This window comes from Anser cygnoides, chromosome 10 (genome assembly GCF_040182565.1).
Source record: "Anser cygnoides isolate HZ-2024a breed goose chromosome 10, Taihu_goose_T2T_genome, whole genome shotgun sequence".
In the NCBI taxonomy this organism is placed as follows: domain Eukaryota; kingdom Metazoa; phylum Chordata; class Aves; order Anseriformes; family Anatidae; genus Anser; species Anser cygnoides.
In genome coordinates, this window is record NC_089882.1 from 21,300,448 (window position 1) to 21,323,045 (window position 22,598).

General features: G+C 39.0%; 2 protein-coding genes across 11 annotated transcripts in view; one reads left to right on the forward strand and one right to left on the reverse strand.

Moving 5' to 3' along the window:
* Positions 1 to 16,398, forward strand: part of CFAP92 (cilia and flagella associated protein 92 (putative)) — a 97,173-nt gene extending 80,775 nt beyond the window's left edge. For 5 of the 10 annotated variants that reach the window (XM_067002851.1, XM_067002850.1, XM_013187668.3 and 2 more), the window contains one exon: positions 1,059 to 2,703. In XM_067002851.1, coding sequence (XP_066858952.1) covers positions 1,059 to 1,099 — 41 coding nt within the window. In that variant the 3' untranslated portion in view covers positions 1,100 to 2,703. Of the gene's footprint in view, positions 1 to 1,058; positions 2,704 to 3,792; positions 3,931 to 8,940; positions 10,411 to 15,606 lie in introns of those variants that run through there. The other 5 variants (XR_001209670.3, XR_001209668.3, XR_001209672.3 and 2 more) reach the window with 5 other exon arrangements.
* ACAD9 (acyl-CoA dehydrogenase family member 9) lies at positions 150 to 21,885 on the reverse strand. Its single transcript, XM_067002866.1, has 18 exons — positions 21,727 to 21,885; positions 20,105 to 20,198; positions 17,511 to 17,612; positions 14,559 to 14,665; positions 13,238 to 13,338; positions 12,034 to 12,112; positions 11,048 to 11,222; positions 10,393 to 10,466; positions 8,826 to 8,901; positions 8,073 to 8,143; positions 7,565 to 7,684; positions 6,782 to 6,910; positions 5,418 to 5,497; positions 4,718 to 4,844; positions 2,914 to 2,991; positions 1,985 to 2,113; positions 822 to 894; positions 150 to 448 (listed from the first exon to the last, which is right to left on the reverse strand). The coding sequence occupies exons 1-18, from the start codon at positions 21,850 to 21,852 to the stop codon at positions 348 to 350; spliced, it is 1,842 nt and encodes a 613-aa protein (XP_066858967.1). The 5' UTR covers positions 21,853 to 21,885; the 3' UTR covers positions 150 to 347.
* Between the last annotated feature and the right edge of the window lie 713 nt (positions 21,886 to 22,598).

The following is a 22,598-nucleotide window of genomic DNA, read 5'->3' on the forward strand; positions in this document are numbered from 1 at the left end:
ATTTAAGCTTAAAGACAAAAAAAAAAAAAAAAGGAAAAAAAAAAAGAAAAAAGAAAAAAATCACCTTCCAGAAAAAACATATTTCAATCTGAATCTCAACTGCTTTTATTTAGCATCAAAAGAAACAGACAGACATAAATCTAATGAGATAATTTGAGAATTAAATAAAATTTATTTATCCTCTTTATATGAAGTTTGTTTTAGTTTTATTTTACACAGATACAATACAGCTGGTTACATTTGGTAAACTCATGAAATAGTTACTTTTAAGGTGTCAAATACTTGAGTTACAGAAAATTAGTTGCTGTTCATTTTACATTCATCAGTATTTGCTGTCAGTGAAGTAATTAGAATGTCCTGTCCAGTGGATGTGAACAGGTATAAGCTCTTTTTTCCAGCACATGCTTTGCAGCTTTTTTAATACAGTCATCCAGATTTTCATCTGCATCTATGGAGAAGCAAAAGGAAAGGTAACTTAAGTACAGTATACAGCTTTTCTAATTTTCTTTTAAAAAGGATTTTAGAATACAAGTATCTAAACTTTAGTGGCAAAAAATTTCAGCGTCTTCTAAAAAGATTCTGATTATTGCAGACTGAATCTTTCACAAAACAAGTATCTAAATGGTTAGTACTTAGAGATGAATAGATCAAATTCCTGATTGTTAGCTAATGTATTCTTTACAGGAGAATTTGTTACTGATAGATCTTGTTTTCCTCCCCACTGCGGAAAATTCTGTTGGTCATATAAAAAATACCTACTTTTGTTTAGAGACAAAGCCGTAAGAGCATAAAAAATACTTCATATATTTTATAGAGCTTACATTTTTGTAATTGAGCCATGGTGTAATTATTCTTGAAATACGCTTCTGTGCAGAAGATATTTGTAAGCAGCACCTGAGAAAGAGTAGTAAAACTCAATTAAAAACTACTAAATGAATTTCATGAACAAAATTTATGCAGTAAAAATACTTTAAGCTTCTGAACCTCTAGTTTTGTACCTCTGATATGGAGCCCTGTAGGATAATAATTTATGCTTAGTTGTTATTTATTTCCCACAGCTACTGAGTCTCAGAGTTGGGATGACCTCACTGAAAACTGACAAAAAGACATTTGTGGTAGTAAATCCAGAAGGGGCTTATGCACACAAAATCTGAAGTAAGTCTCCAGACCACTAAAGACTAAAGTTTAATCAGTCTGAATTTTTCTCACACTTGATTGTAGTGAATTTACTTGTCATGTAGCATAATTGTTACCATGAAATTTTAAATGATCTACCCTAATCACCTGCTGTCAAACTCTCTCACTTTACTTTCAAGACATTTAGTGACAAAATACTGTTGTTGTTATATATTATTACTAATGATAAAGCATTATTACTTTTTGGAAAGCATTTTGGAAGAACAGCATGGTATTAGCAGGTTTAAGAGAACATGCAAATTCATAATTCATTCATAAATGTGTGTTAAAATATTTTAAATACTTTGACAACATTACAGCTCACATGACAGGTAATTGGTGTCGTTACTGCATTCTTGCACCAATCAGTTTAGAAACAAATTGGTACACTATCAGGCTCACAGGAGAGTTTGCTGCAATAGATACAAATTCCTAACATACAGTGTGTAGTTTTAGTGTAACGAAGGCTATTTGTCACTGAGATTTTGCAAAGTCTGAGCCATTAGCATGCGCTGTCTGATAGTTTAACACACTTTTAGAACAGCATCGTGCTTCTGCAGCAAAGAATGCAACAAACATCTTTCAGAGTTGAGGGGAAAGTTGGCTAGTCAAGACAAAAGCAGCTGATTAGAGACTTGTAAAATGTACGCAGGCTGTAACGTTTCAGGGCAAGGTCTGAAGATATGCAGTGCCTCTTACTACAAAACATGTAACGAGGCAGAATGGCAATAAATTCTGTTTTTTTAAGGTACATGATCCATGGAGCGTAGCTGATAAATGGGTATGACTGATATTAATGTACACTTACTTCATGGTCGTGATTTCTCAGGCCAATACTGATAGACCGGCTGGCTCTGGATATAGTTGCTGTCATTGCATACAGATTAATAACTACATCTGCCACTCTCTTCAGAACCAACTGCTCATCCACTATTGTCTAGAAGAATAAAAATGATTAGCTTGCAGACTTCAATCAAATCATTTTTTCCATAGTTTGTATTTATGTTCATACTTAATTTAGTATATACAGGTTAGTTGTTACACTGATTTTCTACCCCTACGAAGTCAGTAATTTACAGGTTAACTATGTTCTACCTTTTACAGCCTTTGCAGCAAGCAGTAAAATTGCTGTGTCTTGAAACCACTTTGGTAAACACCAAAATCACTGAAATTCAAGTACCAAAATATTAAGCCTACTCAAGAAAAATCTGTTCATGCTCCACGGTGTAGTCTGATAAGCATTCACAAAACACATCAGATGGCTCTCAAAAATCCAGGGTATCCTAAGTTTGGTTTCTCCTATTTAACTAAACCACTTTGAATGGCATAATTATAGATTCACTTGCTCTAGAATATAAATGAATAAGCATAATTCAAATTGTGCTGGTATAGCTCTTCATTTGGGAAAGAGGAAATGGCTTGCTTACAACGAAGTACTTAAAGTACTCAGATAGTCACTGCAGCAGGCAGGATTTATGGTAACAGAGATAGAAGAAAACAGCTAATTCAGAGACTTTTTTTTTTTTTTTAACAAAACAAAAACAAGGTAAGTTGTCCATTACATCAACTGTGTACAGAATTTCAGTATTTTTTTTATAGTCAATGGAAACCAGGTGTGTAAAGAAAATCCTAGCCCGTGTCATACGAACACAGTCCAGTCTAGATTCTAGTGAGGCCAATGTGGTTGAGGAAAAACTCAAAGATACAACTTGAAGATAACAGAAAAAAAACGGTTACCTTGCCAAACCTACTTAGCAGGCCTCGCACTGTATTTCCAAAATAATAAACGTTTTCCTCGAGTTTCTTGCCACTTTCCTATAAAACAGGATATACATATTTTAAATATTCAGTACATTTAAACAATTTGATCAGGTTAAAAGACAAACAAACAAAAAACCAAATCCAACTGTAAAAAGGGACATTTCCCAACAAGCATACATGGCAAAGCATATACTGGAAAGTATAAGCTTCTCCTATGCTGCCCAGCCAATAAACCAAAATCTTGACCTGGATGAGACTACCTGCTGCATGAGAAAGTAGTTACACTGCCTGCACAGTGGTCAAAACAAAGGAATAAAGTATACTAAATTGAGCAACCAACAGGCAATGTTGTAGAAACCCCTAGATGTGTGTGTCCCAACACAAGAAAGACCACCTTTCCCCTCAAACATGGAAGTTCAATTTTCTGCTAAAGGTAATGATACTGCCAACTTCTGGTCAGTGACTAGGATTTCCATTTAAGTCGATCTTAAATCATTTTGTATCTTCCCACCTATAAAGGAGAGGAAGTTTGCCTATGTACATAAAAGGAATGGGATTAAAAAATATTGAATCTTTTCTGAGGGGAAAATCACTGTTTAGCTGCATTCCTGTTATCTTGAAAGCCAAAAACGACCAGAATTTTCTCTTGGCAAGTACTGTGTTCTTAATATTCACCCCACTGAAAGCCAGTTAAAGCACCTTTCTTTTGCTATAAAACAGGCATTTAAAATGTTCTGGCTTTTACTTCGGTAACTTTTCAATACAGTCTTCTTTATGCTTATGCAAATAATAATCTGACAAATCTCTTCTATGTGGTCTGCACAACAAACCTAATTCTCACTTTACATGCTGCAGGTCACGAAAGCCCTGAAAATGAAGGTTATGTGGTACTATTGGGTGAATTCATCAATATTTTCAAATTCTGGTGGTAAGGAGGTAGAAAAATTTCCAGTGTCATATTTGGCTTTTGTTAATACTTAAATGCAATTAATTCATTATGATGATTCTTGTAATCTGAATGTAAGTATGTGGGTTTGAGGTATTCAGAAGAAGTTCCAATCTAGCGTATCAGGTAGGTCAGCATCACTACAGTTAAACCAACTGACACGTGTACACTGGAGGCACTGCAGAACACGGTGTATTTACCCGAAGAAGTATGCTGTTGAGCTTCCTTACGTGCACAGAATAGTATTAGCAAATCCTAGCAAATCCTCTTACCTGTGTGCCTGAAATAGCTGACCTAGAGGACATGTATACTGAAAAATACCATTTTGTTACAGTTCTTCAGAACACTAAAAACATCATAGGAACAACACACCTTATACTTTTTTTCTATCAAAAAAAAACCAGAAGTACCTTTTTTCTTCTCTGTCCTAAGAATTGATTACGCAAGTAGTTCACCAAAACTATATTACTATTAAACAGAAAAAAAAAAAAAAAGAAGCATTGTGTCTTGTAACTGAGCTTATTATGTACAGCAGCAACTGACCATTACAAGGGAAGACTTTAATACTGTGAAGGGTCAACTTATATAAATTACTTAAAATAGATCTAAACCTGGATTTGGTATAAATACAGAGTTATAACATTCATTATAAGTCCTTACCCCTGAAATAATATAAAAATCTGCTTAAGTTTGTAAATCTCACGTAAGCATATACTTTGTCTTGCATAAACAGGTTACAAAGTTGTGACAAGCAGCGAAGGGAATCAAATATGAAAGACCAGTGCCTGGCTCTTATCAAGGAGCGCTGTGTTCCCGCCTCTCCCACCCCTTTACCTGGAGGCTGGGATGCACCAGTCCACGGTCACCAGCTAGCCCAAAGTCCACTTTTCTGCCCATCGAGTCCCGTAGTTTGTTTAGAAACTCCTCCAGCGCCACTCCTACATTTCCTTTCTTGATTTCTCTAAAATGGTGGGTAAACAACAGCTGTTAAAATACATTTGCTGGTTTGCAAGGGAAATTTCAGGCGGTTCAGATAACCAGTTGAAATTTTAAAGACATTACCGAAACATCTACAGTTTATCTAGCATGACATCTTTTAGTCCATTTTACCGTGAAGTCTGGAGAACAACTATACAGCCTTAAAAGTATACAATATGGTTCACACCCAGTTCCTTTCAACAGTACAGTAAATTAGAGAGACCAGTATATACACTCAATAGATATGATACAGCTGTCTGTCTTAACAATAACACTTCCTTATAAAATCTTAAGTCATGCAATTTTAATTACTGGTCTTGTAAGAAAGTATTTTATACAAGCTGGACTTAGAAGGTAAGACACAATTGGCCAAGGTTCCTAAACATATAAAACATTGTCAATTAAAGAGAAAAAAAAAAGACCCCTATGCATTGAACTGCCTTTAGACAATATATTTAGAAATACAGCAGGTTTTTTTCCTACAGTTTCCGCCTTATCTATGGCTTAGTAATTATCAGTCTAATTCAATAAAAACTAGCAATAAATGAGAACATACTTAATTTTTTCAGTCAAGATTTTGCCTGCATATTGCATACCCGTCAAAGCAATATACAGTCGCAGAATTTCATTTGTGCCCTGTAAAAAAAAAACATAATACAAACTGAAATCAGTAGCAAGTACAAAATATTTTTTAGTATTTCAAAAATCTAGATATGCTGTGCTAATATTTTTATATATATTTTTATTTCAAAACTGCTTTCAGTAAATAACTTACATGCTCTGCTTTTCCTTGAGGTTAGAGGAGGTATGGCTGCAGAGGATCACAGATACTGGAAGCAGGCAACAAAAACTAAACACCTTTTTTTTTTTTTTTTTTTTTTTTTAGATCTATGTACAGTCTTAAGGAGGGGTTCTTTTGTTAACCACTTACTTACATAAGGCTTACAATATTAATGAACATTTTCTGAACATTTTCCAAGCAGGTCTGCTGGCCTGTCTTCCCTTTCTAATGTTCCATTGTTTTAGTTAATACCGAAAAGTACTCTTCCACCATCCATAAATGTTTACTGTCCTTTCTGCTTTAGCTTGGTTATAAAATTCTGCCTTCATTTAGTTGTGAAGACGTTGAGCCTCTCATTATTACACACACATATGTAAAAACAAAAAAGAAACCAGACTAAATGTGTTTTGATGAAAAAATAGGTTCTGGATTGTTTCGGTAAAGGAACATTTGTATGTTCCGTAACTGTAAAACTGCTCAACATGCCTGCTTGGAAAGCAAAAGCAAACCAGAAACTAGAGATGAGTACTGTACAAATTTGATGTTCGGGAATCTATTATTACATATGGCTGAAAAATAACTTTACAGAACTATTGGGATTAGTATGAAAATGAGATGAATTACAGGAATTCCAGTGCTTTTGGTTTTGTTTTTAACCAAGTCTTCCTATAGCTTGTCCAGTGTGAAAGGTCTTCTCTACTTCAACAGGTCTAAAAGGTGCTGCTTATATCTGGTTTTACTATTCAGAATGTCCGTCAAAACTGTATTAACCCCTCCCCACGATATACGATGATGATGCTCTAGGTTGGCTGGTTTTGCTCTTTAATCAAGAATGAAATTGACTCTTCCTAGCTATGTGAGATAAATACACAAATACTTGCTAGTGTCGGTTCCTAGTGAAGCTCACACTTTGTGGTTAATCTATAAAATCCATCATATCTTAGTTTACTATAGGACAATATTATCTCCAAAGAAAACAAATTAGTTCTTCAGTGTTATTCAAACTATAGCAAACTTCACAACTAACTGAATGCAAGGCCTATTTAAGTGAGTACTGCGCTGGATTTGTTTCACCTCAGGTTTACAGAAGGTGAGCAAGTTAATTTCAATTTATGGTAAAACAGTATATTCATACTTGCCTCAAAAATCAGCAATATCCTGGTGTCTCTGAGATAGCGTTCGTAGGGGTAATCTTTCATATAGCCAAGGCCTCCAAGAATTTGCAGTGCTTCACTTACGCAGGCCCAAGCACCCTCAGAACTGAACACCTGTTGTTGAACAGTATTTTAATCACCATGCTTCACACAGTACACACAAACAATGTAGCTTTTTTACTATGCCTCAAGTTAGACCTTTGAAAGGACTGTGACATTACTGCAATGTCCCCACACCGTAAGGGACTATAACTGGGGGATGAACATCTGTGAGCTCTCCTCAAGGCTGCTTTGCCAGCCTGCAGCATCTGTCCCCTGGCTGACACTGCAGAAATCCCTTAAACAGTGGTGCTCCACCTGAGTGGGCCTGCCTCTCTCACTCTGTATTTTGCAACTGATTCTGGGTTCAAGCCAGGACAGAAACTCCTTAGCCAGGTCTGCAGCTGGAAACAAAACTGTTAGCACTATTTCCACTGCGTGATGCTGCATAAAAACAGAACTCAAGAGGACTGCAATATACCAAACCTGTTGTAGTCAGCTTTTATTTTCTGTATGGTGACACAAGCTTTGAATCTAAGGTAATCTATAATGTGGGGGAAATAAAAAGTAATGTCTTTTTTTTAGTTCTTAAATCTAGCTGAAGTTTCTGTATTTATGTATGTAAGAAATACCCGAGCCTCTAAGCAATTTGTAATGCAGACTGAAAAACAGGAAAGGTGTTAGTCTGTATTAGCTTAAAGCCGTAGGCAAGTCTTTCAATAACATTACCTTGACCATGGCTGCCTCCACAGAGCAATCTGGAAACCCTGGCCTATCCATCATTCCTGCAGTGAGGTAAGCCATACTCTCCATTACGTATGCTTTCACGGCCATAAAACAAAACTTCTCCTGTAAAATAGTGGTGAGAGGAAACATACATTGATTCAGATGCAGAAGAGCATAGCCAAGTCTGCAATAACTTTGAAACTGAACAGTGTAACTGCAGTTTTTATATGTTTAACATATTACCAAATAATATTTAATTAAAAAGTGCTACTGCAAAGCAATCATGAAAATGCTTTAAAAAATTACTTTGCATGTTTATCGTTCACTTAAAAATCACTTAAAAGATCAGCGTACAGAAGTCTGCACTAAACATATATCAATTCAATACCTCCAGCAATTTTTTAAACCAGTACAGCCCAGTACAGCCAAAAGACCCTCAACATAACCTACATCCTAGCACTTAGTCAAAACAAAGCACAGACATTTAGGTTTTCCATTTTTTTTTAATTACCTGAATTAATCCAAATTCACTCAGTCTCTTATTGAATTGTTTCCTGGTACAAGCATACTCCGCTGTCATTTCTTTAAAAAGAAAATAAAAAAAATCCATCTCAAAACAGCACAACTGTTACTGTGACATCTCATGCCTGCTGTACATAGTGTTCTTCTATTGCCTGACCAACCCCTACTGCTTCAGCAATGTGAAAAGCACCCTCAGAATGACAGCGCTGCTCAAGTCTGGGAATACTGTGCCAAAGGCTTTACAACACGAGTCTAAGGCGTAAACCTGTACTCTTGCAGGAAGCATGTTTTAGTGCTAATAATTTGCTTTTTTGAGAGAGATGCCTGTTACTATTTCGGGTAACTGTTGGTGTAAGCCAATTTTATTACTTGTTACTCTATGCAAGCTTTGAGCCAATTTGAAATTTTAAGGACTCTATAGGATCTAAAAGCAACACTACATATGCTGTTCACTTATTGAGAATATTTTACTGCAGAATGAATTTAACAGAGGCAAGAGCTTTACCATGTATGAACTGAAATCTTCAGTGTTTTACAGGTTTTTAATCAAAATGTTTAACAAGGAAATCTAGTATTATAAAGATATCAAAGCGTGTTATGAGTAACAGCAGTGATGTTACAATCAAGACTAGTGTTACTATTTTGAATTAACATTGTTAAATACCTTATGAAAATCGGTTGTGGTTTTTTTTTTTTTTTTTTTGCGTAGCAGCCAGCAATCCAAAACACCCAATTCACCTACCTATCAATTTTTTAATCATTCCAGCAGAGGCACTGCCCATGCTAAATCTTCCACTGTTTAGGATATTCATGGCAACCTGTGAAAAAAAATGAATGTTTTTTTTTTTTTTTTTTAGGCCATGTTGTTGCCACAAAACTTTTACTGCTGTCTAGCTTCATGTTTTTAGTGCTTTTCCTGGATGTCACTCATCACTGGATTACACTTCCTATATTGTGAAACCAGCCCTGATTCTGGTCAGTGCAGCATTCAACATCCCAACAGAAACGCTTTAGAACTAAGCATTTAAGACAATCTACTACATCCACGTCATACATGAAGTAGTTTTCTGGTACTGATGATCCACTGAATCCTTACTCAGTTCTATCTCTATACCCAACAGACCCACCTTAGTCTTACTCTTATCTATGCCAGACATACGTGGGCAGACTGTAACATCCATCCAAAAAGCTGGTAAAACTAACTCATTCTTTTCAAATAGTAATCTTGGAGCAAAACAAAGGACCTCCTACCTACAGAAAGCAGAATTTTGGTGCGATAAGATGCTCGGGTGCATTCAAAATACATTTTTGGATATATGTCTGTATGTCTGTTTTAAACAGCCATTCACTGTCAAAATTCTGCTGACTCTTCCAGCAACATACATGAAAAGGGAATGAGAATGGAAGGTGTACAAATACAGCTCCACAGTGCAAACAAATAGATTTTTAAGTTTAATGTTATTGTTTTTTAACAAAGAAAACATGGGTGACCCAGTTCAAAGAGACTCTTAAGGACTCTAGCAAAAAGTCACTGCTCCTACCTCTCAACTTGTGGTAATTCCCTGGAGAACAAACTGTTAAGAGTACCTTTTCATATGTTTATTACATTAAAGGAAATTATTCTATTTAGCATTTCAGTCTGGAGCTGCCTGCTATTGAAGGCGCAGGAAAACTCAGAAGGACCATTAAGAACAGCTTTGCAACTCATACTTGGAGAAAGGTTACAACAGCAAAGTGAACAGTGTTAAGGACCTTACAGGACTTCACATTTCTGTGGTGCAATGCAGAGGAACCAGTGCCTGAGACAGCCTTCCAGTGAACTCCCAGTTTTTCCTGTGCTATAATCTGATCCTGGGAAACCACCTGACAGGTCTGGACTTTGCTCAAACCATTTCCTGCTACAGTCTTTTCTCTCCTTTTCTACACAGTCCACAATTCTGGTTGTAGAAACAGTAGAAAACAGTATAAACAGTAAAGTTCAGTTCAGAAGTTCTGTTGAAAAAAATCCTCCCTTTTCAGAAGAGAACAGTGTGTTTCCTATACCATGAAAAGCATCTTTTAAAGGCCAAGCAAATATTAGAATCTGTCTTACAATTTTATTAAGAAATAAATATGAACCTGAACTTATGGCATGCTCATGCACAAGGCTCTGGTGAAACTAGCTAATACAAAGCACATAAGGTAAACTGAGAAGTCTTTCCCCCAGTGTTCTTCAGCTTGGCAGTGTTGATACTACCCATAAGGAAACTTCTGTACAGTTAAGAAAGACTAGATTTCCTTCAGACTTTTAAAAATTATTTCCTGCTTACCTTAAATCCTCCGCCTACTTCTCCAATTACATTCTCTATAGGCACTTTTGTATTTTCAAAATGTACTTCACAGGCTGAAACACAGAGTAAATTGCTGTTCACTTATAATGTAGAAATATTTAAAAGCCATTCAGGAACATAACTGACTTTTGTAACAAAAAAAAAAGAAAAAGTTTTCCTAATGCACTGTGAATGACAGAATTATGGAAACTTCCAAAGGAGTTGAAATTTGGGAAAAGACTGTGGTTTACATCAATTACTGATGTGAAATATTCAAAATACAATTAATGTACATTGCATAAACAGAGAACTACAGTTTTGACTTTTATGGAACTGATACAGCAATCAAGTTCAAATGATAGATTGGGAAAAACTGCAATCATCTGTAAGCTTACGAAGAAAACAATTCTAAATTAAAGCTATGTGGTTGCTTCATCTTCTGAGTTATTTCTTTTACTGCACAAAAGTGCAGCTTCAGGTGTCCATAAATACGGATTTATTAGTTCAGAGCTGGCATTAGGAAGGACTCCGAAGAAAAGCTAGGTAAAGAAACATGAAATTTATATGGAAAAGACTAATTTGCGTTTGAAATCGGATAATCTAAAGAAATTAAAACATTAAAACATTTCTGTTAACAATTTTAAATGATTCTTACTATTGGATCCTCGAATGCCTAGCTTATCCTCAGGTTTCCCATGTGTGACTCCGCCAAAGTCTCGCTCTACGATGAAAGCGGTAATTTTGTCTTTTAGTTGTCCATCTTTATCAACAACCTCTGTCCTAGCAAATACCGTGAAAACACTCGCAAGGCCACCGTTTGATATCCAAACCTGTTTTGAGAGAAGAAAGAAAAATATTTGTTCTGATTTTGTAACTACTGTTCTCAAGTGGTTACAAAAGAGGTTCAATTAAATTAAGATCTCTGGTGCATTTTCACAAAAGCTTGTGCATCCTGTTACTTATGGCATGCGAGGGGTACAAGGGCCTTTACATCCACTGCCCAATATAATTTCACCTTTGATGAAAAATACTACAAAGCAGGCCACAGGTTGCATCTCTTCACATCATAGACAAGTATATCAATAACAACAGATCAAGTCCTCAAGAGTATCAAACACTGTTGAAGTCAGTACATGTACGTGTATCTTCAAGAGCGTATTCTGCCAGTTGCTTTTAGCAAGAATGTTCCAAGCAGCCCTGTCAACTTTCCTTTCAAAAATACCTAAGAAATCTAGCATGATGAAGAATGAAAAGAGGGGAAAACATTGTTTCAGGTTTCTCTTCACCTGTGCTGTCACAGAGAACTAACTAACTAATCCTCCCTAAAAACCTGCGCACTCTGACCTGGGGATAACAGAGAAGGAACTTAAGAGGATGTTTTCTTATCTGACGGAATGCCTGGTGAGCAAAAGTCATTCCCTGAGCAGTGTACTTTTCTTTTCTGATTGGTCCTAAACCAACATGCTGTCTTTTTGACATGGTCATCCTTCACTAGTTTGGAAATCCCAAAAGCCTGACGCAGTTACCAAGCTAGAGTCTTACCTAGTAAAACCAATGAATTATAATCCTGCAAAAGACAAAAGTGCTTTCTATAAGCTTGTAACAGAAGAACTGTAGTACTTCCACTCTGTGAGTGGATACCTTGGAGCCATTCAGTAAGAAGTGCTTCCCATCTTCGCTGAGCGTTGCTCTTGTCTGGATGGATGCCGCATCACTTCCACTAAAAGCCAAACAAGTGTTTGGTTAGTGTTTAAAGAAATAAATACACTCTAAAAAACAGACCTATATTTTTTTCCCTCTTCCCATCCTTTAAAAAAGAATGTTTACAGTTGCATTAAATAGTACTATAAAAATTTTAGTTCTTTAGTAATAAGGAAACTTATTAGATTCAATAGTTCTGATGAAATCTACTTAAATTACCCTGCAGGGCCATTTCTGCTGATTAACATGTATGTTATCAATCTTATGACCTGACCCGAGTCTTCAGAATGCCATACAAGCAACTCTGTTGAGCTACACTTTGAGCTACTTGACCATACACCGAATGTTATCCTAAATCACAAGTTTAAAACTCTACCCTAGTTGTGTATCTTAACGGAAAAAAGGTTCAACAGAAATTAAAAATAAACGAACCTGTGACAGTATTTATCAATGAGCATTTGGGCACATCACATACTTTCCATGGGAGCAGAATTAGCAGTTCAATTACAACAAAGCAATTAAAGTTTATGTTCTGTGATTGAAAGTTCAAGCACTCTCTTCAATCACCACCTTATTACATAACTAAGTGCATAATAATCTCCCCCTTGAAGCAAGCTTCCTCTTGCACAAATTAAAATGCCACAATGGCTCACTTTGGGCTTTCAGCTGAAGACAGTTGCTGAGTTCTTGAAACACCAAGATCTCATCTGATTCTTTAATAGGGTCAGAGTTCTAAAATTCAGCTCTAAAAACAATTGTTTCTGTGTGCTGCAACTAGTACCTAGGGAGATATGGCATAAAGTATCCTTTTAATTTATATTCAGCAATGCCAGGAATTAAGTGGATAAATAGTTGAGATGGGAACAACTGTGAAAATTAATGCAGCTAAAATCAAACACCAGTTAGTGATTTCATGAACACTGCCATAAGCAGAATGCGTGATTTTAAAAATAGCTATTGACATATACACTGAGGACACAGGTGCAAAACAGTAAATATTTAACGCAGTAACCAAACAACCAATGTAACAAAGACAATAAAAAATACCATTTTAGTGTTGGCTTTCTGAAACACCCTTTTTATTTATTTTTATTTTATTTATTTATTTATTTTTACAAATTTGCCATAATTACAAAACCAGTACCTTCCAGGTTCAGTGAGACAAAAAGCTGCAATGTGCTCCCCAGATGCCAGTTTAGGCAGGTACTTTGCTTTCTGTTCATCAGTGCCAGCAATGAGAATCCCCTAAACAATTAATAGAAAACTTTTCAGCATTGAACTGTGTGAAAAGAAGCTGACAAACTTTGACAAGTTCGGGAAGCTTAATTTGTAAATTATATGGTATTACAAGGTAATATTAAAAGAGTTTAAGAAACAAAGGACATTATTATTTAACTGACTTTAAAATATGTCGACGTTATCAGCAGAGTTATTCAAATGCCCATAGGAAATGGCTTATTGTTAAGACTGCCTTCTAGGGAAGGTTTCACTATACTTATGCTGTAAATGAAGATTTAATTGTTGCTCGGAAAGGTACGAGCACTGAGACAGCACTCCATAATTTGTCATACCTTCATTACTTTCATTATGACTTTATGTGAATCAAAAGCATCAATTTTAAAAGCTCTTAATCAGAGAACAGAACACGTGATTTACCTATTTTCTCAATTATTTCATTATAAAGGCATTCAACATTTTTTTGGTGAGTGTACTTATTTTAATTATCTCTGATTGTACAGAGCTGTATTTACTTTCTATACAGGGGACTTCTTATGATTAAATAGCTAAGATACAGGTACTCAGCATATTTAGGAAGGATTAACCACAACTGACCCAAACTGGCCACAGCAAGAGGAACAGTCGTCGCAGCTTACACTACAGTCCTCATTAGACCGCTTTACAGATCAGGTCAGCTCATTATCCCCCTTCTACAGATGGGGAAGCAAAATGAGGAATAAACACTTGTTTTTAATTAGCATTATCCACTCAATTCCAAGAATAACATTTTTTGTTATTATAAAGACCTTTGTGCTATTTCAAGCTTCAGAATACTACTACCCAGCCACCATAAAAGGTGTTACGAGTTAGATTCCTCAGTCTACATTATACAGAAAAATAGTTTAAAATTCATGCGTTGGCTACAACACATTGATCTTGGATACATTTTCATCTCTTACCTCCCATAATATAATATGCAGCCTCATTCAGCTGGAAAAAGTTGCACCCTTCTGAATCCTCTGCATGACTGCACCACCTTCCTGTAATTTTAGCCCTACTACTGATATTTTACTGTTTTCCATATTTCTTCCAGCTATTTTGATCAAGCTGGCTCAATTTACAGAACTTGGGATCATTTAATTCTTATTTATTATTAGTCACAACACTCTCACTCTGTACCTAAACAAACTTCACCTCACCTTTTCTATGCCAGTTGCAAAGAACTACTTGACATAAAAGAACTCTACCTTCAGCCCAATAGCTTGGTGAGCTGCCAGCGTAACTGCAATGGATCCATCTAGAGAAGTGATTTCTCCCAGGCGTGCATACATGGTATTTGATAGGCCAAGACCACCTGGAACAAATGTGTTTTGTTCTAAGCAGATACTTTAGGATTTAACTTCCCCCTTCCCACCCCAAAAATCCCTTTCAAGTAAAGAAACATCAAAAATATAACGGGGGGATATCTTAGCATGGACTACGTCCACAAATAAGAACCATACTGCTGCAGTTGTGACAGGAAAACACATTTTAGAAACTGAGAGTTTTTCAATTCTTGAGTTGTGCTGAATTTAGTACTAATCAAAAAGCAGGTCTGTTTGTATTCAAGCACACGTGCATGCAAATGTAGCAAACACAGCATAATCCAGCAAATGGTAGAAAACAAGCTTATTTAAACACACTGCACGTGAAAAACGGTAAAAGACTTGGTATAAAAATTGCTCTATTCTGAATTTCTGTGCTTCCAGCATAAACTAATGTTTTGTGACATCTCCATGTGATCCTACGAACCCAGACAATTAACCCGTGTGCAGCTTCCCAGCTGCCCGGCTGCAGAGGGAGCAGTGCTGGGCATGTCTCAGTCGAGGCAGGCTCTGGCAGTGATACAAAGACAAGCGCGAGCAGCCAGGCTGCGCCCAGCTGCAGTGGAAACAGGGCAGAAAACGGCCTGGAACTGACATGGAACAGTTCCCCATGTGGACTTCCAAACTGGTACTAAAGGAGAATAAAATACAACACTTCAAAAGACGTTTTTAATCAAAAAATGTGAGTATATCAAGAAACAAACTCAACACCAGCACCACCTTTCTGTGATCTGCTGCTGCAAATACAGAGACTATTTGTAAGGAGCTTGAAAAGAGAAGAAGGATAAATCAAAGTCACATCTGTATGAGTCTAATGTTCAAGGACTTTCTGTTTTCAGCATTAGGAGTCCTGCTCCCCATAACTTAAGACTATTGTATATATTACTGCTGAATAAACAATTCTATCTAATCAAGATAATCCTTTGCCCAGGTTAATAACTCTTTACTCGACAGTGGCAGAAGTCAGGATAATGAACAAGAGGGAGACAGAGCTCTGGAGCGAGTCCAGTGGAGGGCTACGAAGATGATGAGGGGACTGGAGCATCTCTTACGAGGAGAGGCTGAGCGAGCTGGGCCTGGTTAGCCTGGAGAAGGCTGGGCGGAGACCTTATCAGTGTGTATAAATATCTGAAGTGTCAAGACGATGGGGCCGGACTCTTCTCAGTGGTGCCCAGTGACAGGATGAGAAGCAATGGACGCAAACTGAAACACAGGAGGTTCCATCTGAGGATGAAGAAAAACTTCTCTACTGTGAGGGTGACAGCACTGGCACGGGCTGCCCGGAGAGGCGGTGGAGCCTCTGTCTCTGGAGGTCTTCAAACCCTGCCGTGACGTGACCCTGCACAGCATGCTGTGGGTGACCCTGCTTGGGTGGGGGTTGGACTGGGTGGTCCCCAGAGGTCCCTTCCAACCTTGGCCGCTCTGTGATTCTGTGCACACCTTATTTCAGCAGATGTCTCAATGGTGCTACTATTTTCTGTGTGTTAAATAAACACAAGAGCAAAGCCTCCTCGCTGCCATTCATTCAAATCAGTGCTTCTTACACCCTCTTCCTTCACAGCACCCTTACATTAATTACAAGTCCCACCGTTACTTCTTTAAGAGAGCCACTATTACATGATTTACAAGAGCTCCATTTTTCCCACTGAAGTTCTGCATTTTAATGCTTCTAACAAATACGCCACTACTACAACCCATTAGGAAGAATACCATACCATGAATGAAGCACTGACTATGTATGACTGAAGAATTTTAAAATATGACAGGCACCACCAACAGAAGTACAGCAGGTTTAAACAACAGAAAATGGGAAATAACCTTGTTAGCAGTGTATTAGTTAAAAAGTAAAAAAGTAGCTTTATTTAAATAACTGAAATCAGTGCAGCACAGCAACACTAGTTATGTTGCCTAAGACAATAAAACAACAAATGAAAAAATGTTATGTAAAATAGGGTATTGCTTTACAGAAAATAAATACTGAGGTGTGTCTCCAGCTTTATGCAGTTATTAGTGTAATTACCAACACAAATACATTGTTTCATACTATTCTCTTCAAAAATTAGATGTCTTCCCCACTGAAACTAGTGTCTGCAGATGGGCAAACACAGTTCTGAAGAGAACAACTCAGAAGACAAAGTTGTCTTCTTCAAAAGACAATACGACAATGCGAGGATCTCTTACCTTACTTATTTCATATTAGGTATTAGTTTCAATCCCATTTCTAAAATGCATCAGAATAAGATTATAATTTTCTTAAAAATGCCTTTGCAAGTTTAAGGGGTAATCCACTGAGTAACTCATGTCTCTGACCCCAATTTATACTATAATGTCCATCAGGACAGAAACTTTTTGTTCAGTACTGCACAAGAAGTTTTTATACAAAAGCTATACTTTGAATAAGTCATCATTATACTTTTATACCTTTGTATGATCAAACATTCCTATCTGTGAATGACAGGTGACAGCTTTGACAGATAAGTTCCATGTTTGAACCTGGTGTAATTTTAGAAATCATCAGCTAGTACTGCAAGTCCCATAAAACATCACGCTACTCTACTGCATCCAGAAAACAAACAAAAAGGAAAATGCTATGCCGAGGGGAATGTACACCATCTAAATTTAGTTGTCTAACTTAAGTGCCTGAGCTAAGAATATCCATAGCTCCCTGAAGAGCCAACTGACCCTCTCAGTGTCTGCATCTCTTTGTTCCCCAGAGTGGAAGCCTGCGCTCCTGATGTGGACGTCCAGGCCAAATGACTGCACGCAGGATAGTACGGACACTTTTTGCAAGACACAAAAGTTACAGATAGTTATTCTTTTTGATCACTTACTCACCATATTCCTCTGGAATCTGCATGCCAAAGAGACCCAGGTCCCTCAGTCCTTTTAAAGTTTCAGGCGGGATTTTTGCATCTTGATCAATCTTCTTAGAGTCCACTACAGATACACATAATTTTACAATTTAAAAACATTGTTTCTTAATGCAGAAAAAATCTCTGAGACTGCAGTGTTCTCAAATCAGAGCCCAGGTCACCGTGTCTCTGAGTGAGCAGCACTGTGACCTCTAACCTAAATACCAGTTTGAGAGCCCAGAGCTGAAGAACTGAAATAACCTATGGAAAAAGGGGCTGCTGGAGCATCGCACCCTTCCCTGCTGTAATTACCCTGTAGTCTTACTAAAGCATCTTTAGTAAAAAGACACGGCACCTGTTGCACCAGATACGGATGTACATCTCATCCCCAACTTCACAAGAGCTGCTCTTTCTAGGTTTAGCCTGATCCTACCAACTGTCGTGTTTGCCGTCATCCCCTTGCAATTGGAAGAGTCTCAAACCCTAAACCAGCTTCTGTAGGATGACAAGTACATCAGGTTGGTTGGGGCCCCAACCAGTCTGCCTCCCAGCAAGGTGAATAACTGACTTCCTGGACTCTGAACACGACCGCTCAGGTAAGCCCTGAACACTCCACCCAGAAACCCCAACTCTGCTTCCAGAAAAAAAGCATTTCCAGAATGCGTTATCCTTCAAATTAACCTGAGCCCATCACTTTTCACAATGGCTGTTTTTTAGTCTATTCATGAAATGAGCTGAAGACATTAAGAAAAACCTAATCTGCCATGGAACCAACACTCCACTTAAGTATCCCACCTCGTGACACCCTGAAAGTCATAAACAACTGGAAGGTCCCAGGTATAAAGATTATAATGATATGGTGATGACAGATATGGGAAAAGGACTTGGAAATGGGAAAGATTTGATCTGTACTTCATTATCTCAAATGTTTCTATGTGCACAGCTTGTGCATATGCATGCTAGCAGAACCCACGACTGGAGCAAGCTAGGTATTTCTAGGATTTTCTTCTGGAGCTATGCCAGGGTTAGGATTAAAAAAAGAACAAAAGAACATAAATGGGTTAATTACAAAAATCGTGTTCTTATGAGTTACTTAAATTCTTGAGGGATTACCAGAGCAGTTCTGTGTGGTGACAGTGAAAATATACAAGAATCATATTAGGCAGCCAGGGAAGGATGCAAGCTGCAGCAAAAGGACTGTAAGCCATCCTTCCAAAAAGTTCTCAAAAAGAAGTAACTCTTCAGAAGTAATAGCACGTTGCTAAAGAAACTTACGTTCACCACAGTTAAATGATGCTGTCATGTCTGTATGAAATGCAACTGAGGGACGCAACTAAGCATTCTGCTGCACTTCTGAGTGAAGTTACTCAAACAGGAAAAACATCTACAGAAAAGATGTTTTTCCACACTAAGTTTTTAGCTATACTGTGTAAGATACATATCTGTGGTATGCCACCAACTGTTTTGGGGAAGAAAGGCTTTTTTTTTTTTATATTATTATTTCTTCCTCTATTATGCCCATACAGACCTCTGTCTGTAGTGTCTGCAGATTGTTAAGCTTTAGAATAACTGCTGAGATGAATTCCCTTATGCAATGCCAATCATATCAAGTTTCTAACTGCTTAGGGGTGCTCTCCTAACCTATTTTTATCCTGTACACATAAATTACCCTGAATAACTAAACAAAAATAGCTATGAAATCAAACAAAGATGAGCAATCCTCCCTTAAATACCGGCTTTTTTACTCAATGAATGCTGTTCCCCCAAAATGTAATCTGCATAAATTCTTAATTTACCGTCAGTGAGCAATGCTACGTTATTATTGTTAATAATTGCATCTCATAAATTGTCACCTGTGACAATCACCGGCTTCTTCATACTCCTGCAGCGTTTGGCAATCTCAACCTAGTAGCTTTGTCAGCAGGAGATCTGAGACAATACTGTTTAACTATCTCAGAAATTGCTGTTTGTAGAAAGCAATTTTCTACAACTGTTCTTGAATTGGCTCATCTATTGCAGCACTAATAGAAGAAACACCCTGCAACCCTCTCTGGAATGCATACAGCTAATATGACTTTTCCCAGACAGAATCATTACTCTGTAGCTGAAAAACTATAAATACTTCTGATTTTCCGTAGCTACTCAAAGACCCTCCATTTATCTCTGCAAAGCTTTGCTGAGAACAGGTTTAGTACAGTACAAGTAAAAAGTTTCACAAAAGAATTAGAAAAGAAAAAAGAAAAAGAATTACAATACAGTAAATAGCAAATGGCAATAATACAACCAAGCTAAACAATTTCAAATCCTACCTCTCTCTCAGAATTCTTTCACCTCCCTTCTTGTTCTGTATTTTTGTTCATTTTCTTTTGTTTTCAAGATTTATTTATTCTCATCAGCATCCAAGTAGTCTACATGAAAATCCCATGAATCAACATGCCTATAGCATCATCGAGCACTATATGACTGGCAACAAATGCATAAAATGACTTAAATTATAACAATCATATTCAACTGCTATGGTTGAATAATTTTGCAGTCGCTGAATCACTTGCACAAATAAGAAACTAATAACTGTACCTTCCTCATTGAAGAATTTTTCTACAGGTCCTACAAACTGGTTGATCTCCTCTAGTTCTTCATTGCTAATTTCTGGATAAGGGAAAACTTCTTCCTAAAATAACAGACATTAAAAAAAGCACGAATCATGCAACTGAAATTAAAATTCAAGAACATATACCTTTCAAATACTAGGTTCTAAAAACTGTGAAAATTCAGATTTGTGGGAAAGGTTCAGAAATGTTATCTGATGAAATCTACAGGAGTCAACTGTAATACACACCCAAACAAATCAGAAGCATTAGGGAGAAAATAAATTTTAAGAGATATGGATGCAAAAGGGCAACGAAGCTGGTAAGGGGTCTGGAGAACAAGTCTTACGAGGAGCGGCTGAGGGAGCTGGGGTTGTTCAGCCTGGAGAAGAGGGGGCTCAGGGGAGACCTTATCGCTCTCTACAGGCACCTTAAAGGAGGCTGTAGCGAGGTGGGGGTTGGTCTGTTCTCCCACGTGCCTGGTGACAGGACGAGGGGGAATGGGCGAAAGTTGCGCCAGGGGAGGTTTAGGTTGGATGTTAGGAAGAACTTCTTTACCAAAAGGGTTGTTAGGCATTGGAATGGGCTGCCCAGGGAGGTGGTTGAGTCACCATCCCTGGAGGGCTTTAAAAGACATTTAGATGTTGAACTTAGTGATATGGTTTAGTGTAGGACTTGTTAGTGTTAGGTCAGAGGTTGGACTAGGTGATCTTGGAGGTCTCTTCCAACCTAGACGATTCTGTGATTCTGTGAAAAATCCTTCATTAACCACAAATTTTGTCAATATAATCCCATTCTGGAATTAAAAAATAGGTAACTTTCATTCACATCAGAATCAATTTAAAATTACGACATTTTCAAAGTCCAGGCCATAAGCACTGTTCCTTGGCAGTGTACAGCGTGTTCTGCCTGCTTAATGTCCTGAGTGCACAGGTTGGAGGGCTGTGGGTCCGTGCTGCTTGACATGGCCCTGTGTGGTGAGCACTCCATGCAACCGTTCGGGGCGTAAACTGGATGCAGTGTGGCCTGACAGGTTTGGATAAACACAACAACCCGAGTGACTAACACAAAAAGCAGAAAGACCGCGTGAGAAGCACGCTTCTAACTTTTATTACCTTTCCTGTTTTAAAGAGGAGAGCGCACCTCAGCCCAAACAGAACCAGCCGCGTTATTTCCAGGAATTATGCCAGTTCCCAGTATCAGCACCGAGTAAATGCTACATTTTTTTCAGAAAACCGTTCTATCGAAACTCGAGGGGAAAGAAGGCGTACGTGAAGGCGTTAGACGTGGTGGGGCCTGACTGCCGTTTGTCAGCTCCGCACCGGGCAGGGCCAGCTTCGGGAGGCTGCGGCGCCGAGCCCCTTCCTGCGGGTCTGGGTTCACGCCTTCTGCTTGTTCAAACCCACACAACCGGGCTAACCGCGCACCCCAGGCGCAGGGACGCCGAGCTACCGGGCACAGGCGGCCCCCGTCAGCCCCGGGCCGGCGCGGGAACCCCTCGGGGGGGCGGGGTTGCCCGCGGCCGGCCCCGGGCAGAGCGGGCCGCGCCGCGGGGGGATGGCGGCCGTCGGGCGGCCGTCGCGCGCGCGCCCCGCGCCCCTCACCCCTCACCTTGCTCAGCGCGCCCCGGAAGAGCTCCTTGGCGAAGGCGGCGCGCGGCGCGGCGGTGCGCAGGGGGCGCGCGGCGGCGGGCACGCGCAGCGCGGAGCGCAGGGCGCGCAGCAGGAGCCCGCTCATGGCCGGTACCCGCGGCCGCCCGCCGCACCGCCACACGTGACCACCGCTACCCGGCAGCCTCCGCGGGGCCGGGCGCGAAGGGGCGGGGCGTTCGCGCGCCGCCCGTGAGGCGTGAGGGGCCCGGAGCCCGCCCCGCCCCGGGCGCTGCGGCCGCGGGTCGGAGGTGGTGGGTGTGAGCCCCCTGCTCCTCGGCAGCTGACGGCCCGGCCCCGCCCCGCCCTTCCTGCAGCCGTGTCCAGAGAGCAGTGCCCGGCCCAAGGCACTGCTGCTGTGACCCGAGTTACCTGCCTAGGCGCTGGCACCTGGCGGGGCAGCGGTGTGAGGGGCCACCAGCCCGGGGTGCTGGTCACCTTCCCGTACCCACCGCTCTCCTCCGCAGGCGGAAAGTTCTCACTGACACACGGATACTTCACGAATACTACAGTTAATTTACACAAGGGTAGATTTAATCTGTTTGAAACGCTTCTTTCGAGTCCTTTAAAGGTTGTATTTGCACCTCATTTTCATTAGTGTATCCTCTCCGCCCTCGTTTTGTGAAGAGACTTTCAAATACTCAGAATTTGAGAAACTGACATTTAAAAATTGAACAAAAGAACAAGTACTTAAAGGCAAACACAAGACTAATAGAATTTGCTTACTTTACTTATGACTTGAAAAATGTAAATCCCTGAATCCTGTAATTCAAATAAATTGCCATTTCAGTTGCCTCCCAGGTGCTGTATTGCAACTCAGGAATAGCTCTGAAG